Source organism: Loa loa, assembly GCF_000183805.2.
Source record: "Loa loa unplaced genomic scaffold supercont3.3, whole genome shotgun sequence".
NCBI classification, from domain to species: domain Eukaryota; kingdom Metazoa; phylum Nematoda; class Chromadorea; order Rhabditida; family Onchocercidae; genus Loa; species Loa loa.
The window spans coordinates 47,240-64,301 of record NW_018108183.1 but is presented as its reverse complement, the minus strand read 5'-3'; the positions used below and the strand labels follow the sequence as shown (position 1 = coordinate 64,301).

Below are 17,062 nucleotides of genomic sequence, written 5' to 3'. Positions count from 1 at the left end.
CGATAACCTTTTTGAGTGAGATGGACGTAATGAAACATATGATGAAATTTAATCTAGCCATTCATATCTGAAAAATAAAACTTTAAGACAATCATTCCATATGTATTGTAACAGCTAAAAAAAAGAATTTCTTAGCACTGAAATCCGGGGATATATCCCAAATGACAGAATTCTAAGACGACAATTGTTACTGAATACGCAGAATGAGGAGCACTGCTAGGCTACTCAACAGTGTATAAGAATGCGTACAATATAATTCTAACAAGCTTCACCAAAAACTAAAGAAATAAGTGATTAAAGAAAAAATAAACAAGCCTTGTATGGAAGGTTCCACATCGATCACATCTGCCACACCCTTTAATACATTTTCCAAACTTTCATTGATTCGACTGACTAGCTCACGTCGTTTGTTCGGTCTTCTTCCAGATGGAAGAAGTTTCTGGAAGTTTGAACTTGATTTAAAAATCAGTTTTTCTGACAAAGAGTTTAGCTCTCAATCTCTTCGATTCCGATTACTGTGCAATTAATATGCAGCATCTTCAGAACAACGGAGTGCAATTAATATGCAGCATCTTCAGAACAACAAATTAATTACCAGACGTGACAAATTACCATAAAATACAGTTTTGCTGACGGCTTCTGCTTTCGAATAGTTCCAGCGACACTTTTCAGCCCTTCTAACATCTCTTCTTCAGTTAATTCGAAATCCGAATTGCCAATCGATACAACAATCACCTGCAAATTTTTAAATAACAAAAGACATTAAAAAAAAAGCTCCAACTCAATCTCGATAAAATGTTCAGGAAACCAGTGAGATATGCAAATGAAAAGAAAAAATCGTGAAAGGCAGGAAACATCATACCTTGGGATTCAAGCCTTCCAAAATATTATTTTCAAGCCTCCACAATAAATTCGATATTTTGTCGCCAAAAGCACCAAAACACAAGCAATGTAGTGGGGCTAAATTTTCTCGATACATCTGGAATGAATGTGATTTCGTGGACGATTACTAATAAGTAAATTTTAGTTGAAAGAATGAACAACTTACTATTGATTGTTCAAGCAAAGCTATATGATCATCACCTAGAAATAAAACATCAGCTTCTTTATCACGCGCTTCCGAAACGAATCGTTCCTGCTGAAATCAGTAAGAACTCAAACTAAAAACTTCCAAAACTCAGACAAAAACTTCGTTTTTTATACGGTTGACTTATAATTCAGCAAAGATAATTGAACATTTTAGAAATGCAACGTTAACAACCAAGAAATTCGAGAAATCTGACATTAAATGTAAAAATGTTAAAGAGTACCAATTCCGCCCAACGATTATCACCAGCTTCATCCACTCTTCGTAGCTTCTCCATTACAAACTAACCCGCTAACGACGTTAATGAAGTACTAAAAAAAGAAAAACGTTAATATATGCAAACAAATTTTATATAATATCAACAAACGATAACGAATCAATATATCCTATAACCGATAATCATCTGCGTCAACAATTTTTACATACTGCAACACTTACCAGAATAATTTATGAGTAATAAAAAAGTTTTAATCTAATCTCCCCCTTAAAAAGTACAAATACTTTCATCCTGTCTATGGCATTATTTTTATCGCCTTTGAACAGAAAAAAAAGGGGAAATTTATGCTCACAAAAGTTCACTTGAAATACATATATCAGTTTTTAACATAACATAGATAGTGACTGTATGAATGATATCATAACTATCTGAATGAAGCAACATAAATTTAAGAAGTGTAAAAAAGAAAATGATATTTCTGAAGTATTATTCGACTTCTTAATGGCATCATCGTATAGTGGCCAAAAATGTGAGAAAGTAAATTTTACAACTTCTTGAATGTCCCTTTCGGCACACAAATCAATTGTTGACATTTACCAATAATGCTTGAGAGAAAAAAGAAAAAAAAGCAAAGGAGATTTATAATGATGAAAAAGAATGAAAAGATGAGACATTCATTCATCCAGGCTTTTTTTTCCTCCCAAAGGAAATGGGAGAAAAAAAGTCGAAAAAATCCAAATGATCAGAAATAACAAGAGTGAGGGACGAAAACAACTAATGCTAAGTATATATGACCGATTAAATCGACTATATGATGAACCGATTACAAATACAGAATGAAATAATTAATAAATTGAGTGTACAGCCTATTCCAAATTATGCCATACTGAATCAAACCGTTAAATGTATTCACATTACTTTTATAAAATGTCCAGTATTCCTTATTTTACAGTTCTATGCTCATTTTTCACAAAACATTTAGATTGTGTATCTATATTCTGCACTGAGCTTTTCTTGTCAAATTTCCAAATTAGTACCAGAAATGGCAATGTCATTCAAGAAGAGGCCAGAAACTTCTTTTCTTTCCCATTATTACTGTTTGTATTTAAACAACAAGAATAGCAATCCATTTTTCATGTGAAAGCGAGTAGTCAAGCATACTGTTTCTGATGATCTTGGCGAAAGAAAGATGAAGGGAACAAAACCTCGGTTCAATCGGTAGCTTGAAATAAACTTATTCTCAATAAAATTATCAACATCACCTACCATTTATGACTCCTTGTCTTACTTCATAAAAAAAATATACATTTCATAAACTTAAATCACAACTGAAAGGTATGAGATAAGCTACTCTTAACGTTGAAAACTGTAATATCATCGTAAGCAATGTTCCTTGCTTTTTATTGCGAGAAAAACACGAAGAAATCGGAAAATAAATATCATTTACAATAACAAAAAACGGTGATTTGATAGATATAAAAATTCACGATGACTTGATGCTATATTTATCAACTTTGAGCACATAAAAGGCGTCTGTTCCAGATGTCAATTCATCGTCTGCACTTTCATCAAATTGCGCAGATTTTTGCTTCGAAAACTGCTTCAAACTGAACAGAGGCTGAAATTCTTAGCCTCTGAAAATGACCCATCAAAGAAAACAACTGCAAAGAATGACAGTAAAACTTTCCATAGTTTTAAGCAGGGGAAGTTATTTCTAAAAGATACATCCTTTACCTGAGTATTTACTAAAGTAAATGAAATTGATTTACGATTCCTACTGTATGTTCCTTTCCCCACTTTTCTCACACATTTAATATATACGTTAAAGCACTAATAAAATTTGTTGGAACACTACTTCCCTCAAGTGCAGAGCAAAAGCATGAATGCAGATGGATCGGAAATAGCTAAAGAATCCAGGAAAACCGAAATTTTGTTTCCAAAATTACTCTCCTCTAGCCCTTACCCATTAACTTTGGCTAAAGCTTCAAAGTGGCAAGAAATAAAAATAAGGGTATTCACCATCATCTTACGTGCAACAAAAAGAAAAAAATACAGAAACAACGGAACTTGAGCGCAAAAATGGCCGTGCATACAAGAAATTCGAAGAAAGAAAATATGAAGTGAGATATAAAGGCTACAAAATAATTTAATACAACGGTTTACATGACGAAACCCAACTATATAATCACTTTTGGATGAAAACCATAGACTATACTAAATCTGATTGTTTTACATCTTTTGAAATACTCAGTAGTTAATTTTCTTAAGTGAGAAATGTCAAAGGATAGGAAATCATTTTCAGCGCTTTTGTAATGGTAACAATGTTTAGTCATAGAACACCACATCAAGTTTCATGGACCAAAGCAACTAAAAGGCATAGAAGCGGGAGATGCGTACATATCTCATCAATAAAAACAACGCTATATCTATACATGACATCAGAAAAGAAAAGAACAAAATCAATAAAGTGTTTGGCAATCAACGGCGCAAGAAATGCATTTTGTATTTCAATCAAGTGGCGCTAGCTCCTGACATAAATTTTTTCCTACTACAAGTACTTAATCTTTCTTGATAACAGAGACGGCATAACTGTACCTCAGACCCTGTACCATGCACGATAAGCCTATACGTTAGCTATAGCGATTTATCATTAGTTTCTTTTGAGGAAGGCAGTCGGATGACACAAATATTATAAAGCTTAACTTAAATGCCTATTAGTAACTGTTTGTAAGAATGGATTAAACGAAAAAATTCCTATTGCAGCACGAGCGGCAAAGCCGTCCTGAATCGAAACAAACGGTCGCCTTCCAGCACTAGTGGTCTGCAAAAATTATTGTTATTAACAGGTATGAATTTGCACAGATTAAACATCATCAGAAATGACTATAGTGAAATTAACTGCCAATGATTTAAATATCCATATAGGATAAGTTTCATAAAGCCTTAGAACCTCCTTATTTTAAAGGAAACAACCGGAAGCAATAACAAAGTTAAACTATAAAAATCGCACAACCCATATTTCGGTTGGTAGGGACAAAAATACGAGTTATTGATTATTGACTTACGGCGAGCCTTTTGTTGCAAAGCTTTAACGCGATCAGTGAGATCTGTATGCTCTCCATTTTTGATTTCGTTGTCAGGAAATTCCCGGGAAACGACGCAAAGAAATTCACTTTGCATATCGCTTTGATACTGGAACTGTCCGATAGGAATAAGCTGAAAAAACAAAAGGATTAAGAATGGTGTTTATCTATTCCTTAAAATAATGTTTTACGTCCCCGGTCTTATTATAGATTCCCGAGTAAACTCAATTTACAAAATCTATTTTCTATATTCAATAAAAACCAAAATACGAAACGCACCTGAACTAATTTCCAACCATCTGACATTGCTGATACAACATTTGTCAATTCCTCTTCATGACACTGGAGGACGCGATATACGTGTTTTGTCTACATAACAGTTGTTTAGAAAAAAATTGAATTTCATTTCAAATCATAAATTTTCTCGTCAAAAGTTAAAGTCGAATTGCCAACAAAAATGATTAAATAGTCTGTGCTAGTACCCTTTGGTGACGATCTTACCATTCTATACAGTGTTTTACTTAGAAACTCCATTATAGTATAAATTTTCCAAGATTCTGGGAAATAAGAAACTGCCAATCCCCAAACAATATTCACACAATTCAAGTACATACGAACCTGTCTCGCTTTTCTCAGGCTAAATTCCGCTAATCGTTCCGTGCATAACTGAATTAGCCGCGGCAAATTATAAAATTCTGCTTCTTCCAGAACCCCTGCAAAGTGAACAGTGTCTCGGCTCTTAGTAATCTAGACATCTCTTGCGTAAAACCAACCACTGTCAAATCACAACATACCTACCTTCGACACTCACATTCTTGTTCACTACGAGTTTCCCGTGACGTAAGTAATTCAACACAGGTGCAAAATATTCTGGATCACGATCGATCAATATAGCACCTGTCCCATCCTAAAATGAAGCTTTAAACCATAATGATAAAGCTAACTTCAAATTTGATCGTGTTTTTCAAGCTGTATTTTTTACGAAAACGAGAATGAACGGTCATCCTTTTCGTTTATCGAAAAGAGACAGAACCATTATTTTATCATTAAGATTACCACTGTTTTCAACTGCCGTGATGGTAAAGTTTAAAAACCTGACATCAAATAGAAAGTACAAACTTTCTGACTGGGCATTTCGTCGCCTTCTTTACACAAACGAGCCAAAAAGGAATTCGCTTCACGACACAAAGTCTGTCGAGTAGTTTGAAAGATCTGCAACATTCTGTTACTTTCATATTAATTGTAAATTAAAAGTTCAAATTTCACCTTACAGACCAAGGAAGTATTAGCGAAGGTCCTCTCCACCACTATTTTCTAATAATTTTTCAAATCCATGTAACAAAGGCAAGCATAAAACCTACTGAAGCATTTATCATGAATACCAGTTCCTTTATTAAGATTAAAATGACACGAGAAACCAACCGTTCCACCAACGTTCAAACGTATCCACATTTTCGACAAAGCAATATCTAGGGCATGTCCATCCGGTATTATTTGTTCCTGCTCAATATCCATTCCCGATGCAGAATGATGGACAGATATATCGGATATATTTGTCCCACTAATCTAAAATTTAATCCTCACCCTTCTGATTACAACACCATTTTCGAAAAAGTTTAACAGCAAAACTTCTAAATGAAAGCTATACCACAGCATGTAACGAAACACTAGAAAAATGAGGAGACTGTTCATCCATAAGATCATCTGATGATGACGCCGCATCGTCCAGTCCAATTGATGCAGACGCCATTTTAGTGTAATCTTGTGCCTACAAAATAAGAAATAAAACTAACGATTTTTCAAAGATGCGTTGAAAAATTCATAAGCAACCAAAATTCAGGAAGGGAATGTAAGCAAAACAATGCTCCGAAAAGAAGCAAATGGAAATAACCACAGAACGTCCCAATACATTTTGATGCCCGTGAAAAACCCAAGAAATGCTTTTCCTACATCTCCGTTCAAACAATGAATTTCCCATAAGTTTAACTTTGAACTACGAACTTCTGTGGAAAGCGTTCTCAAAGTTGTTGTTGTCTCTTTTATGGTTTTTTAAAAACTGGCCAAAATTTTTTCACAATTTTTGAGCAATTTCAGTGGTCACCACACGTAACCTGCCTGAGGGCAGAGTAGCAATCCAAGAAACCGAACAGACTATCAACTTTTCCAGGTTGTATCTAAAATATGAGCAAACTTAAAATATAAATCGATACATCGAAACTACCTTCAACAGTCATTTGAATTCGCATCGATATAAATACACTTGAAACTAAACAGACAAAGATTTCAAGTTCCAAATCCAAAGATATATATAAGCTTTAGAAATACCGGAAAAAAAAATCTTGAAATAAAAGAAATTTAATCATTGGTGTTACACTGGACTATACCTTCAACAGCTTGAATTTTCTGTGTAGCTTTGTGCGCAACATTAACAACTCAAAACACTTAAAAAGAATCAAAAATACGAGATCCTAATTTGAAGTTCACATTAACGACAAATAAGACTAACTGTAGGAACAAACTGAATAGACCGCTTAAGTCACCGACCGCTTCAACACTGAGTGTTGCTGTCAGTTCAATCTTAAATTTATCGAATTATTTCTTTTGTATGTATAATTTGCATATGCTCCCACACAAATTATTTCGGTGCTTTTCAGACAGAACTGCGGTTGGTCGCTAGCCCGGTCTGAACCTCTCGCTTCAACTCTTTTACAAGCATAATGTATACATTTCTTCACAGGATAGAGTCGGAATAATTTGGAAACATAACAAAAAAAGAACTGAGATAACAATATAACAAAATGCACAACACACAATTGTGTGCAGTTTTTTTCATTTTTTTTTTGTCTTAATTCATCTTAATTCCGTTTTTCCCAGCGGAAACATGATAAGACAAAGCTTAGATGATTAGAGTGATAAGTTGCAGATAAAATGAAAAAGTAGCCCAAAGCTAACACTAAACAAGTTGCACAACAATGATGAAGTATTATCCCAAACATAACCAATGAATTCACAAAACCACTCAGCCGTACTAAACGTCGGCCTGGTACGAGATTTGCGTAATGCAACCGTGGGCATACACATAGGGACCAACATGAAACTAACCATCCTTGTTGAAAATAGTTCTGATGACTGCGGACTGACCGTTCCGAGTTACATAACTTGGGACCTCGTTGCTTCTCGGTTAAGTTACTAAGCAGCAGCTGTGAGATAATCCTTTCCCAGATTTTTTGATTGATTTAACGATTTGATTGGTAGATTCTAAATAGATTTAGTTCGGAGTGTTTCAGTTAGTTCAAAATGGTTTAAATCGGTCTGGCGATGTTGGATTATTGCCGTCATCCAAGAAATACAATTATGAATGTACTAGAAACTTTCACGTATCCATGTCCTGATTTATTACTGATTAGTGTAACTGAATTTTTACTCACGTATTTTCCAGGGAATACTGAAAATAGGGTTCATTAATTAGTGGAGCAGATTATATGGCACTCTCAAAATCATCGTATCAGTATAACCGGAAAACGTGGGAAGATTCAGTAAGCATTCCATTCTTGTGTTGCAAGCCTTGCTACTTTTTTAAGTTTCTTGTTATAGCCTAAACGCATATAAATCGATAAATCGACACAGCAGGTAGATGATTTGGAAACTTTTTTGTTATCTTGTAATTTGTCAGTAAATTCCAGATAGAAATAATATATACGTCTTCATGGAATGATCTTAATCTTTATATGTCATGTATTTCAGGAATTTCCGATCCTTTGTCAGACATGTCTTGGATCGAACCCATATATAAGGATGGTGAGGAGAATTCTCGTGATTTGTTGGATGGCGATGTAAATTAAGTTTCTGCAATATTTTTCTTTTGTAGGCCAATCCATAAGTTTAGAATTAAATTTTCAGCTGAAAGATCGACATGGAGCGGAATGCAAAATTTGTCAACGTCCCTTTACTTGTTTTCGGTGGATGCCTGGAAAGGGAATGCGGTATAAAAAACGGAAGTATGTCAGACGTGTGCTAAAATGAAGAATGTTTGTCAGACTTGTCTTTTGGATCTCGAATTCGGTATTTTTTTTTGTTGTTGAAGTCTAGATCTGTGGCAGTAATTCAGTAGCGCTTTCATTTAGTATTAAAGGTGAGTTTCAGGTTTACCTGTGCAGGTTCGTGACCATGCATTACAAATACAAGATGATTTGCCTAGACAAGGCGCGAATCGCGACTATTACATTCAGAATCAGGAACGGGAATTAGCTCTTACAGATGGCACTACACCTGGTGGTGCTCTTGCTAAAATAACCGATTCTGGTTGGTTTTCTCTCACTTTTTCAATTTTTTCGGTGAAGTGTTTTCTGGTTTCAAACTAAAATGTCTGTAGTTTATGGAGAACAGACTTTAAATTCACGGACTGAAGTTTATAATTAAGCTGATGTTTCCCAAATGAACATTCCTTATAGCATCAAATGATTTGCTAAAGAAACTTGCCCGAAATCAACCTTATTATCAACGAAACAAACCGCACATTTGCTCTTTCTTCGTTAAAGGAGAATGTAGGCGTGGTGAAGAATGCCCATACAGGTCTGTATTTTGCTTTGTTTGTTCTGTGAACCTTTCGGAATTTTATTAAGCATTTGGAAATCACAAGTATTTCAGGCATGAAAAGCCTTCAGATCCTGACGATCCGTTAAGTCATCAGAACATGCGGGATCGCTATTACGGGAACAATGATCCAGTTGCGGAGAAACTTCTGACTCGTGCCAAAGCATTACCTGTATTACAAGCTCCAGAAGATACTACTATTACTACACTGTATGTTGGTGATTTAGGTCCAGCTGGAGTGATAGGCGAGGCTGCTTTGAGGTTTGTTGGATTTATTAAACTGTGATATTTTCGGATCTCTTAGGAACATTTGATGTGCTCTTATTTTAAGTTAAATAAAGTGAACCGAATCGTTTCTTCTTATTACTTATTGCCCATACAATTTTTTCAGAGATTACTTTTATCAGTTCGGTGAAATACGTAGCCTTAATTTGTTGCCCAACAAAGGATGTGCGTTCATATCATTTACGACGCGACTGGCTGCTGAAAAGGCTGCGGAACGTTCATTCAATAAACTTATCTTGCAAGGTAAACGTTGCTATTCGCATTATATTAATTTGACCACTTTTTCTTCCACAAACTACTCTTTTAGTGTTTCGTGTTAGTGGCGCTCAACTCAGTAACACTGTCTCATATTGAAAGATAACTATTTCATATTAAATATTTCTGGGTGTTTTAGGAAGACGACTAAAAATAAGATGGGGCCGGCCTCAAGCACAGAATACGCAGGAAGAAAAGAAGAGAGCAGAACCAGTCGCAGGCCTTCCTAGTCGTAAATATTTCTTTGCATTGTTTTTTAAATCAAACTGAATCATGCAGTTTAGTCTTAATATCGATGTGTAGTTGTATCTGTTTACTCAATGCTTAGGTTTTAGTCTTTTCTTTTTCGTTCCTGATGTTATACCAGCATTAGTGAGGTGAGAATGATAAATATATTACAAGGGAAATTTTCCCGTATTTGAAGCTATTGTTATGTTTTTTTACTACTAGCCATCACCGTCACATCACTGTTTTTTTTTTCAGCATGTCCATTACCGGATTTATTCGATGAAGAGACGAATTCATCTAAGCGGGCGCGTATTGATCATATACCGATGCCTCCTTTACCTCCAGCTGCAACGTACACACCTCCTGCACAGCTCATTGTACCTCAGGTAGAACATTTTTCCTACGTTGGTGAATTCTTATAGTTTGTTGTTAATTTAATCACAGCTCGCTTCGATTTTTGGCAGAATGTTATTCCACCTTTTAATCAGCTTGAATATATTCTGCTAACTTCAGGTACCCTATAAAGGGACAGCATCGTATATACCAGCTTCAGCGACGAAAGTTTATTATCCTAGTCAGGATCCGCAAAGACTGGGTGCGAAGGGTGATGTAATCGAGTAAAAATATTTTTCGTTGCTTCTCTGTTATTATAGGGTTTCAATACGACCCTAGCGTGATCTTTATTTTTGTGTTAATGAGTTTTTTGAGTTCAAAATTATGCGGAAAATTTTTAGATTCCTACGGTGTAATTGTTAGGAGAAAATCCTTAATCCGAAAAATTTGGTTACTTTTTCGACAATATGCACTGTTACAGAACATCATATAGATAGCTTTTACTATATCAAACCGTGACCATTCTCTAATCGCAAGTGTATCAGTTTTGATGTCTAGCAAAGCTTTTTTTTTTCTTCGATTATTGGTATTAACTGTATCATATCAATGGTAATGCATGTCTTTATGAAATAAAAGTATTGACATACTGTATTTTTCACTCAGTTGTTTCTGTCTTCAAGTGCAGCTTCTTTATTGTTAACAATGCTTGAACATCAGAAAAGTTCTTTGAAATTCTATTCTCAAAATTATTTGGGCTTGGTTACTTGGATTTTGTGTGATTTATCATACCAAGATATTTCTTTATTGAGGTCGACTGACTTTGATATTACCAATGGTAGGGAAGATATCGAGCTCGGGTTTATTAATTTGTTTGTTTGTTTGTTTTTTTTTTCAAATATTTCAAATTTAGGAATGTTCTCATTGAGAACATGTTTGAGACCATTTATTCCGATGAGCAGAGCATCGTCGTCGTCTAGTGCTGCAACGGCGACAGGTCGTTATACGGTGGAAGACGACGATGGGGTGGTGCAAATGCGGAACGATCCGTACTGTAAGCCGGCTAGACAATGTTTTTTGTGTGCGAAGAAAATTGAGTTGGATTACAAGAATGCTCGCTTATTGCAACAATTCGTTTCAACGTTTTCCGGAAGAGTTTATGACCAGTATGATTTGTCTTTCTATATTTTTTCAAAAGCTAAGTGTGGCTTTGCTTCTCGTTTCATTTCATCATGAGAAGGACGTATCTTCAGACATATCACTGGACTTTGTGATGGGCAACAGAGAAGGTTACTGGAAACAATTGCCTTGAGTCGTCGTGCTGGTTACATGCCGGTGTTTGTCAAGGATCCGAAATATTTGAGAGATCCCAAGTTGTTTGATCCGCTGAAACCTATCCGGCCACATAGTTATGCATGAATATGAATATTTACTATTCTGCAGTAAATAACAGTTGATATTTTGGTCAGTGAATACATCATTATGTTAACATTATTTTGAAGTCGTTTTATTAATTTACTTTTTGGTAAAGCTCTAAATGTTATGTACTTCTTGTCTTTGTCAAATCATCCATATTTTTTCTGTTATCTTAAATGGTTTTAATGTTATCTGGAATTTCGAAATGTCAATCCGGGATACCGGATTGGCTGCTATTATAATGATATGTCGTTGATTTGTAAACTGCATTATTTTGCATTATGGCACAGTAAGCAACGAACTCATTGTTTCGTGCTATTTTTACTTAATACAAATTGTAATTGTTCACTTTCATTTGATGCGTTTTTGCTTTGTTTGTAAGTTGATAGTAAGCAGTGATTTGAATTGCTGTTACCTTCCGCCGATTCTAGTATCTCTTCATCCTAAAACTCATCAATGAGTCATCGTCTTTGGAGAATTTGAGTTTTACTAACTGCCAGGATAAAAGTTGCGATAGCTTACTATGGAAAAATCATCTCGTATAAGGTAGCGTATTTTGTGGAAGATAATGGTAGGATAATGTAGTGCGAAAAGACAGACCTCTCTTCCGCTTTTTTATCTTTGCCAGAAGCGCGTATCGAGAGATGTGAACGATCCGGTTTTGGAGGGCATCAGTTAATTACCACACGGCCAAAAATTTTATTAGCTATTTGTCCGGGAACCTCAAAAAGTAGTGGGATTGTTATTTAACGTTGGGGTTCATTGGGGTCATCCGGTGCTTACCCATCAATTAATTAGCAATTCCCTGTTGTTGTTTGGCATTGTTCTGGTCAGCAAACTAATTCCAAAAAGTGAAGTAAGGTTTGGAATAGAGAACCTTAGGTTATGTAATTTAAAGGTGGTTGTTTAGACTTCTGATGCGTGTACTTTGTTGGTACTATAAACTTATCAATTTAAATAAATTTGGGATAATACCATACGAATTTTGTTCAGCAAATGCATATTTATCAGTTGAGGAATAGATGGAGGCTGAAAATGCTAAGCAAAACAAAAGATTTTTAATGTAAATAGGAGTCGTTTCCGCACAGTTGGATTTGTAAAATTCGACATTTAACTTCAGTCTTATCCATAAAGATTGTGCAAAGTACCCAAGTGCAAAGTGTACACCACTGAGTTATCCTTCGGTCTCCTCCTGGAGTTTTCATGATTCTGTTCACCACTTATTTCGAATCCACATGGGATGACAACATTCCACGGAATTTCTCATCGGGATCCTTTATTCTCAGTTGTATAATTAATAACATTTCATAAATTCTCTCATTCTTCTTTCCATTCACCTAGATTTATATTTTTTCGACTATTTTCTTTCAGACATGTCTGGCGAACATTTGGAAGGACAAGAAGGCAAGCTCGATTTATTGTGAGTTGCAGCCATTTTTGTATAGGTTGCAGTTAACCTACTTATTAACTAAGTTATTAGCAAAAGTATAGACTGGTGAAGAAACTTTCACGTTTTACATACGTGATACGTAGGGAAAAGTGCAGAATCGATACTTTGAGTATTTTTTGTGGTTGACGGACATTCAGGATTTACGAAGAGAAAGGTGTAGAGGATTTTTTTGCTGTCAGGAAAAATGCAGCTGTATAAAATGAACCGAATCCATACGTTCACTCTGTGTTAAAATTGCTAACATCTATAAAATGCTGACATCTATAAAATTGCTAATATTTATAAAGTGTGACCTATAAATAATATAATGAATCAACAGACCGCTTAGTCAGCTTTATCAGCTATTAATGGCAACAGGTAATGTTAATGCCGTGTAACCTTGTCGAGAATTGGAAGTACCATACTCTGCTATTGAGAGGTGCAACAGCTAATCTAATTACCTTGCAATAAAGAAATTGTAACGAAGAAACGAAGTTATAGTGAAATTTTGTTATAGTAAAAGAGTGAAGGCATCTGTTGAACAAAAGAATTCAGATTTGGTGACCGAAATCTGCAAGCACTGTTCAGAAACTGAAGCTTTGTCATTTCTAGAGTATGTTTTATTTAATTTCAGCCCAAAAGAAACATTTTAATTACGGCAAATGATGAATGAAAACATCATTTTATGTCTTGATAGCTTCTACGTACCTTTTTGAATTTCCATTTTGTAGTTTTTCTTTGGATTTCAGGTTATTTGACAATGCGGTCGTTGATGAAATGGAAACGATGGTATTCGCCCTCTTTGCAATAGTAAAAAGAGCCTTACCAGATATTAATGATAGAGTTAGTCATTTTTAATAAAAGGGCTACATTTTTGCTGTGTCACTCTGACATAATCCAGTAAAACTTATCTCTAAGTTTATATCGTAATTTCCAGTAGAACTTATCTCAGTTTATATTGCAGTTTTATATCGCAAGTTTTATATCGCAATATTCATCCCTTATGCTCTCTATTTTTTCGAAACCCAATTAAACTTTGTTTAATTCCTGGAGACACGAGAGTTGCTGGTGAACCATTAAGTATGTCTCATCTAAACCAATTTTACCTTCTTTTGTCGCGATGATATCCGTTACGCCGCTCATTTGTGAGGAATACTTATTTTTTTCCAAATCATTAAGTGACCTCTTAACGTATGTTGATCACTATCTTCTCCATTATAATTAACAAATATATTATAAATGGATCTTCAAGTTTCACAGAACTTTCTTCATCCGTACTGTTTTCGTTGAGTTCATCTTTTTCATAAAATGGTTAAAATCACTTATTCAATGTTTTCCCTATGTTATAACTGGTGGAAAATCTCATTTGAGTCTCATTTGAGACTGTTTCAGGTTGAAAAAATTGTTCACCGTTTCATGTGTTATGGTCAGAGTCGGTTTGTTCGAAAAGCTGCATTGTCTGCTTTACATGAATTGAAGACGAACGCTGTTTGGAAAGATTATTTCATCGTAATGGATGTTCTGGAGGAACCACAGGTTAATCTAGCTGATACAAAGATTGTTCTGAGAAGATTTTGCTTTCTGGAATCAAAAGCCGGTGAAACTTTATCATTGATAATTGTCGGCCGATCATATTCCTGTGTAGCATTGTCTTTGGGCATCTGATTTGCATATTGTTGTGTCGAGAACTGTCTCCGATTACACAGCTGATGTGGCTTACGGTTGAATGAAACACTGATATTCAATGGTTTATTTCTTAATAAGTGCTTAAACAGTTTGAATAATTTTGTTAATCAAAACAGTTTTGCAGTTTCATTTGGTAGAACCAGTTCTTCCCATTTTCGACCGTATACTTTGCATGTGTAAAGCTACCATGGAATGTGATGGATGCTTGCCCTGGTTCTGGGTACAGCTGTTGTTTGTGAGAACTCTAAATCATCCAAATGGTTGGATACGAGTTTGGGCAGTTCAGAAAATATTTTCTATCGATGCAGCATTGCTGAAAACGGATTATTCAGTAGGTTTTAGACGTGTATTTATTTTTCATTAGTTTCATGTGACTGTTACCTTTGACTAAGAGGTTTATTGAATATTAAGTTTTACTGAATCGTTTGCGCCTTCATAAAATGATGTTTAAGACCAGAGTTTCTGAACTCCATTATTAGAGTCCTAGTGTGGGCTTAGGAGTCGGTGAGGAATTTTTCCAGCAAAAAAAAATCAGAAAGAAAGCAGAGGGAAGGATAAAAGAATAAAACAAAAGAGGAAAAGGAAAGAAGATCGCCACCCTCAATATTGCTCGTCGGTATCTCTTTGCATGAGTCCAAAGCCCATTATTAGGTCTAAAAGTTTACGAGACATTATACTAGATCGGTTTACCTGAGAATATTATTGTTTTTCGTCGAAGAAATCCACCCAAATGAAACTTCCTCATGTCAATGACCCTTGTTTGGTTTGAACTTCACTGTACATAAAGTACTATTTGTCAGTTATTTTGGTAGTTGATATCGATGCTTAATTCCAGTTCATTGAAGACACTTTCAGATCATTTTATCAAGCGTATTGGCTGCTCTTAGTAACAGCGACATTTATTGGCGCCTTTATGAGGATGCAAAACTGAACATTTTCATCAAAGGTTTTGGATCGTTCCTGGAACATATTGCATCTGCTGGTTCGAGAGATGACGAGAGTATGTACTATTTTTGCAATAACTTTTGTAGAAAGTATGGATTTTTTCATTAGTTTTTAGCAGTTTGACCGTGTACTATTTGACTTGATAAATTCTACGGTTGATTTCCGAAAATCTAGGTATTATTAGGAGATTTAAGCAGATTGTAATCTACATTCTCTTGTCGTTGCCATTCAGCAAAGAAGCGCGATGTTCATATAGGATTAACTTAAAATATGTTAACAAGCCAGTGGTGTAGTCATGCAGTGATTGGCACTGTTATAGTGCAACATCGACTGATACAATCTATAGAGCGAAATGTCGGTAGCACATGTTTCGTGTTTTTCAGAGTTATCTGTTTTTGTCCGCGTGAGATTTCAGAAATTAAGGTTAGACATATTTCCAGAGAATTTCTTCAAAATATTCGTGCAGCTACTAACGATACACGTGTCTAACTGTACGTCACTGTTTTTCATTTCCTGTTCATTACAGTACTGCATACCAGCACCGATATACAGCGATTGTTCGGCATTGTGCAGGTAATTCTATTTCTTCAACATGTTCGAAAATTCCATACTCTAGAGTACTTTGTTCTGAATACTTGCAGACCAGTACTGAATGCAGTTCTTCGTATGCCATGTTTTCCACTTCGAATTTGTACTACAGCAAATTTCCTGAAATTTTTCTTCAAATTGACAGAAAGGGTTTGTTATTACATCTTCCTATAAAATTTCCATAATTCTAAATGAGGATTTCATCAAGTAAATAAAATTTTACTTTCGATTTTTCTTCAACAAATTTCAGTGATTTTTCATTCGCAACAATTTTTATGAATCATACCTAGAACTGGCATGAAGCGCATTGTTTCGCATCGTTATTGTCAGAACTACCAGAAAATAAGTACGGATTTTTGTTGGAAGAATTTTTTTACAATACAACTTTTACTGAAACATTTGCCGATGATATGTTGGAAAAACTAGAGGGATTGCAACGCTCATATGTGTCATACTGCTTTGAAAGAAACAGTTGGCTTACTCATGCAGTTTATACGTGGAAAATAGTAATTTGTCTTTTTTTTTCTTGGACAATTTTATTCCGTACAGACACGTACATTTACTTATAATAAGAATCCATAACTTTTCGAAATTCTTGCGACATAAACGGTTGTTTTCTATCCTGGCTTGAATTTTTGAACGATTTGCTCCTTTCGAGAGAATACAAGTAGAATTTGAAGCCGAGCAAAGTCTTTCGATTTGATCGAACTTTTTGCTGTCAATACATTTGATTATTAAAGGCATTAGACCATGGTCAGGCGTACAAAGTAGCCATGGAAGTTTTGTGCTCATTGTTAGCAGTTGACTCATATTATTCCGTTCGTGACTTTAAAGTAGTGGATATCATCTTGCAGCTTTATACTGTAATATCGGATGACAAACTGTTCGAGAGAGGTGATGAAACTTTTTTTTTAAGTTTT

The 17,062-nt window shown here is 35.1% G+C and overlaps 5 protein-coding genes across 5 annotated transcripts in view; 3 read left to right on the top strand and 2 right to left on the bottom strand.

The window, feature by feature from the left end:
* LOAG_06629 (platelet-activating factor acetylhydrolase IB subunit beta) overlaps positions 1 to 1,404 on the bottom strand; it is a 2,807-nt gene extending 1,403 nt beyond the window's left edge. The window contains exons 1-4 of the mRNA XM_020447192.1: positions 1,311 to 1,404; positions 863 to 1,138; positions 613 to 735; positions 316 to 439 (exon numbers count right to left, since the gene is read on the bottom strand). Coding sequence (XP_020302554.1) covers positions 316 to 439; positions 613 to 735; positions 863 to 979 — 364 coding nt within the window. The 5' untranslated portion in view covers positions 980 to 1,138; positions 1,311 to 1,404. The remainder of the gene's footprint in view (positions 1 to 315; positions 440 to 612; positions 736 to 862; positions 1,139 to 1,310) is intronic.
* A 2,529-nt stretch (positions 1,405 to 3,933) lies between these two features.
* Positions 3,934 to 6,567, bottom strand: LOAG_06628 (potassium channel tetramerisation domain containing 5). The gene is made up of 9 exons (XM_020447191.1): positions 6,389 to 6,567; positions 6,036 to 6,155; positions 5,810 to 5,953; positions 5,507 to 5,599; positions 5,186 to 5,294; positions 5,006 to 5,100; positions 4,667 to 4,756; positions 4,370 to 4,520; positions 3,934 to 4,125 (listed from the first exon to the last, which is right to left on the bottom strand). Exons 2-9 carry the CDS (start codon positions 6,135 to 6,137, stop codon positions 4,118 to 4,120), a joined length of 792 nt encoding a protein of 263 aa, XP_020302553.1. The 5' UTR covers positions 6,138 to 6,155; positions 6,389 to 6,567; the 3' UTR covers positions 3,934 to 4,117.
* Positions 6,568 to 7,820: 1,253 nt separating this feature from the next.
* On the top strand, positions 7,821 to 10,520 carry LOAG_06627 (Rbm22 protein). The gene is made up of 10 exons (XM_020447190.1): positions 7,821 to 7,923; positions 8,132 to 8,185; positions 8,288 to 8,449; positions 8,531 to 8,689; positions 8,839 to 8,959; positions 9,035 to 9,241; positions 9,372 to 9,508; positions 9,660 to 9,752; positions 10,004 to 10,134; positions 10,262 to 10,520. Exons 3-10 carry the CDS (start codon positions 8,407 to 8,409, stop codon positions 10,367 to 10,369), a joined length of 999 nt encoding a protein of 332 aa, XP_020302552.1. The 5' UTR covers positions 7,821 to 7,923; positions 8,132 to 8,185; positions 8,288 to 8,406; the 3' UTR covers positions 10,370 to 10,520.
* A 466-nt stretch (positions 10,521 to 10,986) lies between these two features.
* Positions 10,987 to 12,119, top strand: LOAG_06626 (hypothetical protein). Its single transcript, XM_003142162.2, has 2 exons — positions 10,987 to 11,244; positions 11,332 to 12,119. The coding sequence occupies exons 1-2, from the start codon at positions 10,994 to 10,996 to the stop codon at positions 11,495 to 11,497; spliced, it is 417 nt and encodes a 138-aa protein (XP_003142210.1). The 5' UTR covers positions 10,987 to 10,993; the 3' UTR covers positions 11,498 to 12,119.
* A 740-nt stretch (positions 12,120 to 12,859) lies between these two features.
* The window catches only part of LOAG_16419 (RNA methyltransferase), an 11,967-nt gene continuing 7,764 nt past the window's right edge, over positions 12,860 to 17,062 (top strand). Inside the window, exons 1-11 of the mRNA XM_020449072.1 lie at positions 12,860 to 12,914; positions 13,441 to 13,536; positions 13,673 to 13,766; positions 14,316 to 14,459; positions 14,734 to 14,940; positions 15,465 to 15,609; positions 15,856 to 15,977; positions 16,081 to 16,127; positions 16,196 to 16,292; positions 16,433 to 16,648; positions 16,883 to 17,036. Of these exons, the coding sequence (XP_020307441.1) occupies positions 12,868 to 12,914; positions 13,441 to 13,536; positions 13,673 to 13,766; positions 14,316 to 14,459; positions 14,734 to 14,940; positions 15,465 to 15,609; positions 15,856 to 15,977; positions 16,081 to 16,127; positions 16,196 to 16,292; positions 16,433 to 16,648; positions 16,883 to 17,036 (1,369 nt within the window). The 5' untranslated portion in view covers positions 12,860 to 12,867. The remainder of the gene's footprint in view (positions 12,915 to 13,440; positions 13,537 to 13,672; positions 13,767 to 14,315; positions 14,460 to 14,733; positions 14,941 to 15,464; positions 15,610 to 15,855; positions 15,978 to 16,080; positions 16,128 to 16,195; positions 16,293 to 16,432; positions 16,649 to 16,882; positions 17,037 to 17,062) is intronic.

Bases quoted from the DNA above. Each gene is read 5' to 3' on its own strand.
- LOAG_06628 (XM_020447191.1), bottom strand. From the start codon at position 6,137: ATGGCGTCTGCATCAATTGGACTGGACGATGCGGCGTCATCATCAGAT. The intron at 4,757-5,005 runs GTTCGTATGTAC...ACTGTTATGTAG, and splicing joins GCCTGAGAAAAGCGAGACAG to ACAAAACACGTATATCGCGT. The intron at 4,521-4,666 runs GTGCGTTTCGTA...TTGTTTTTTCAG, and splicing joins ATGGTTGGAAATTAGTTCAG to CTTATTCCTATCGGACAGTT.
- LOAG_06627 (XM_020447190.1), top strand. From the start codon at position 8,407: ATGAAGAATGTTTGTCAGACTTGTCTTTTGGATCTCGAATTCG. The intron at 8,450-8,530 runs GTATTTTTTTTT...GGTGAGTTTCAG, and splicing joins TCTTTTGGATCTCGAATTCG to GTTTACCTGTGCAGGTTCGT. The intron at 10,135-10,261 runs GTAGAACATTTT...TGCTAACTTCAG, and splicing joins CACAGCTCATTGTACCTCAG to GTACCCTATAAAGGGACAGC.
- LOAG_06626 (XM_003142162.2), top strand. From the start codon at position 10,994: ATGTTCTCATTGAGAACATGTTTGAGACCATTTATTCCGATGAGCAGA. The intron at 11,245-11,331 runs GTATGATTTGTC...ACGTATCTTCAG, and splicing joins TCCGGAAGAGTTTATGACCA to ACATATCACTGGACTTTGTG.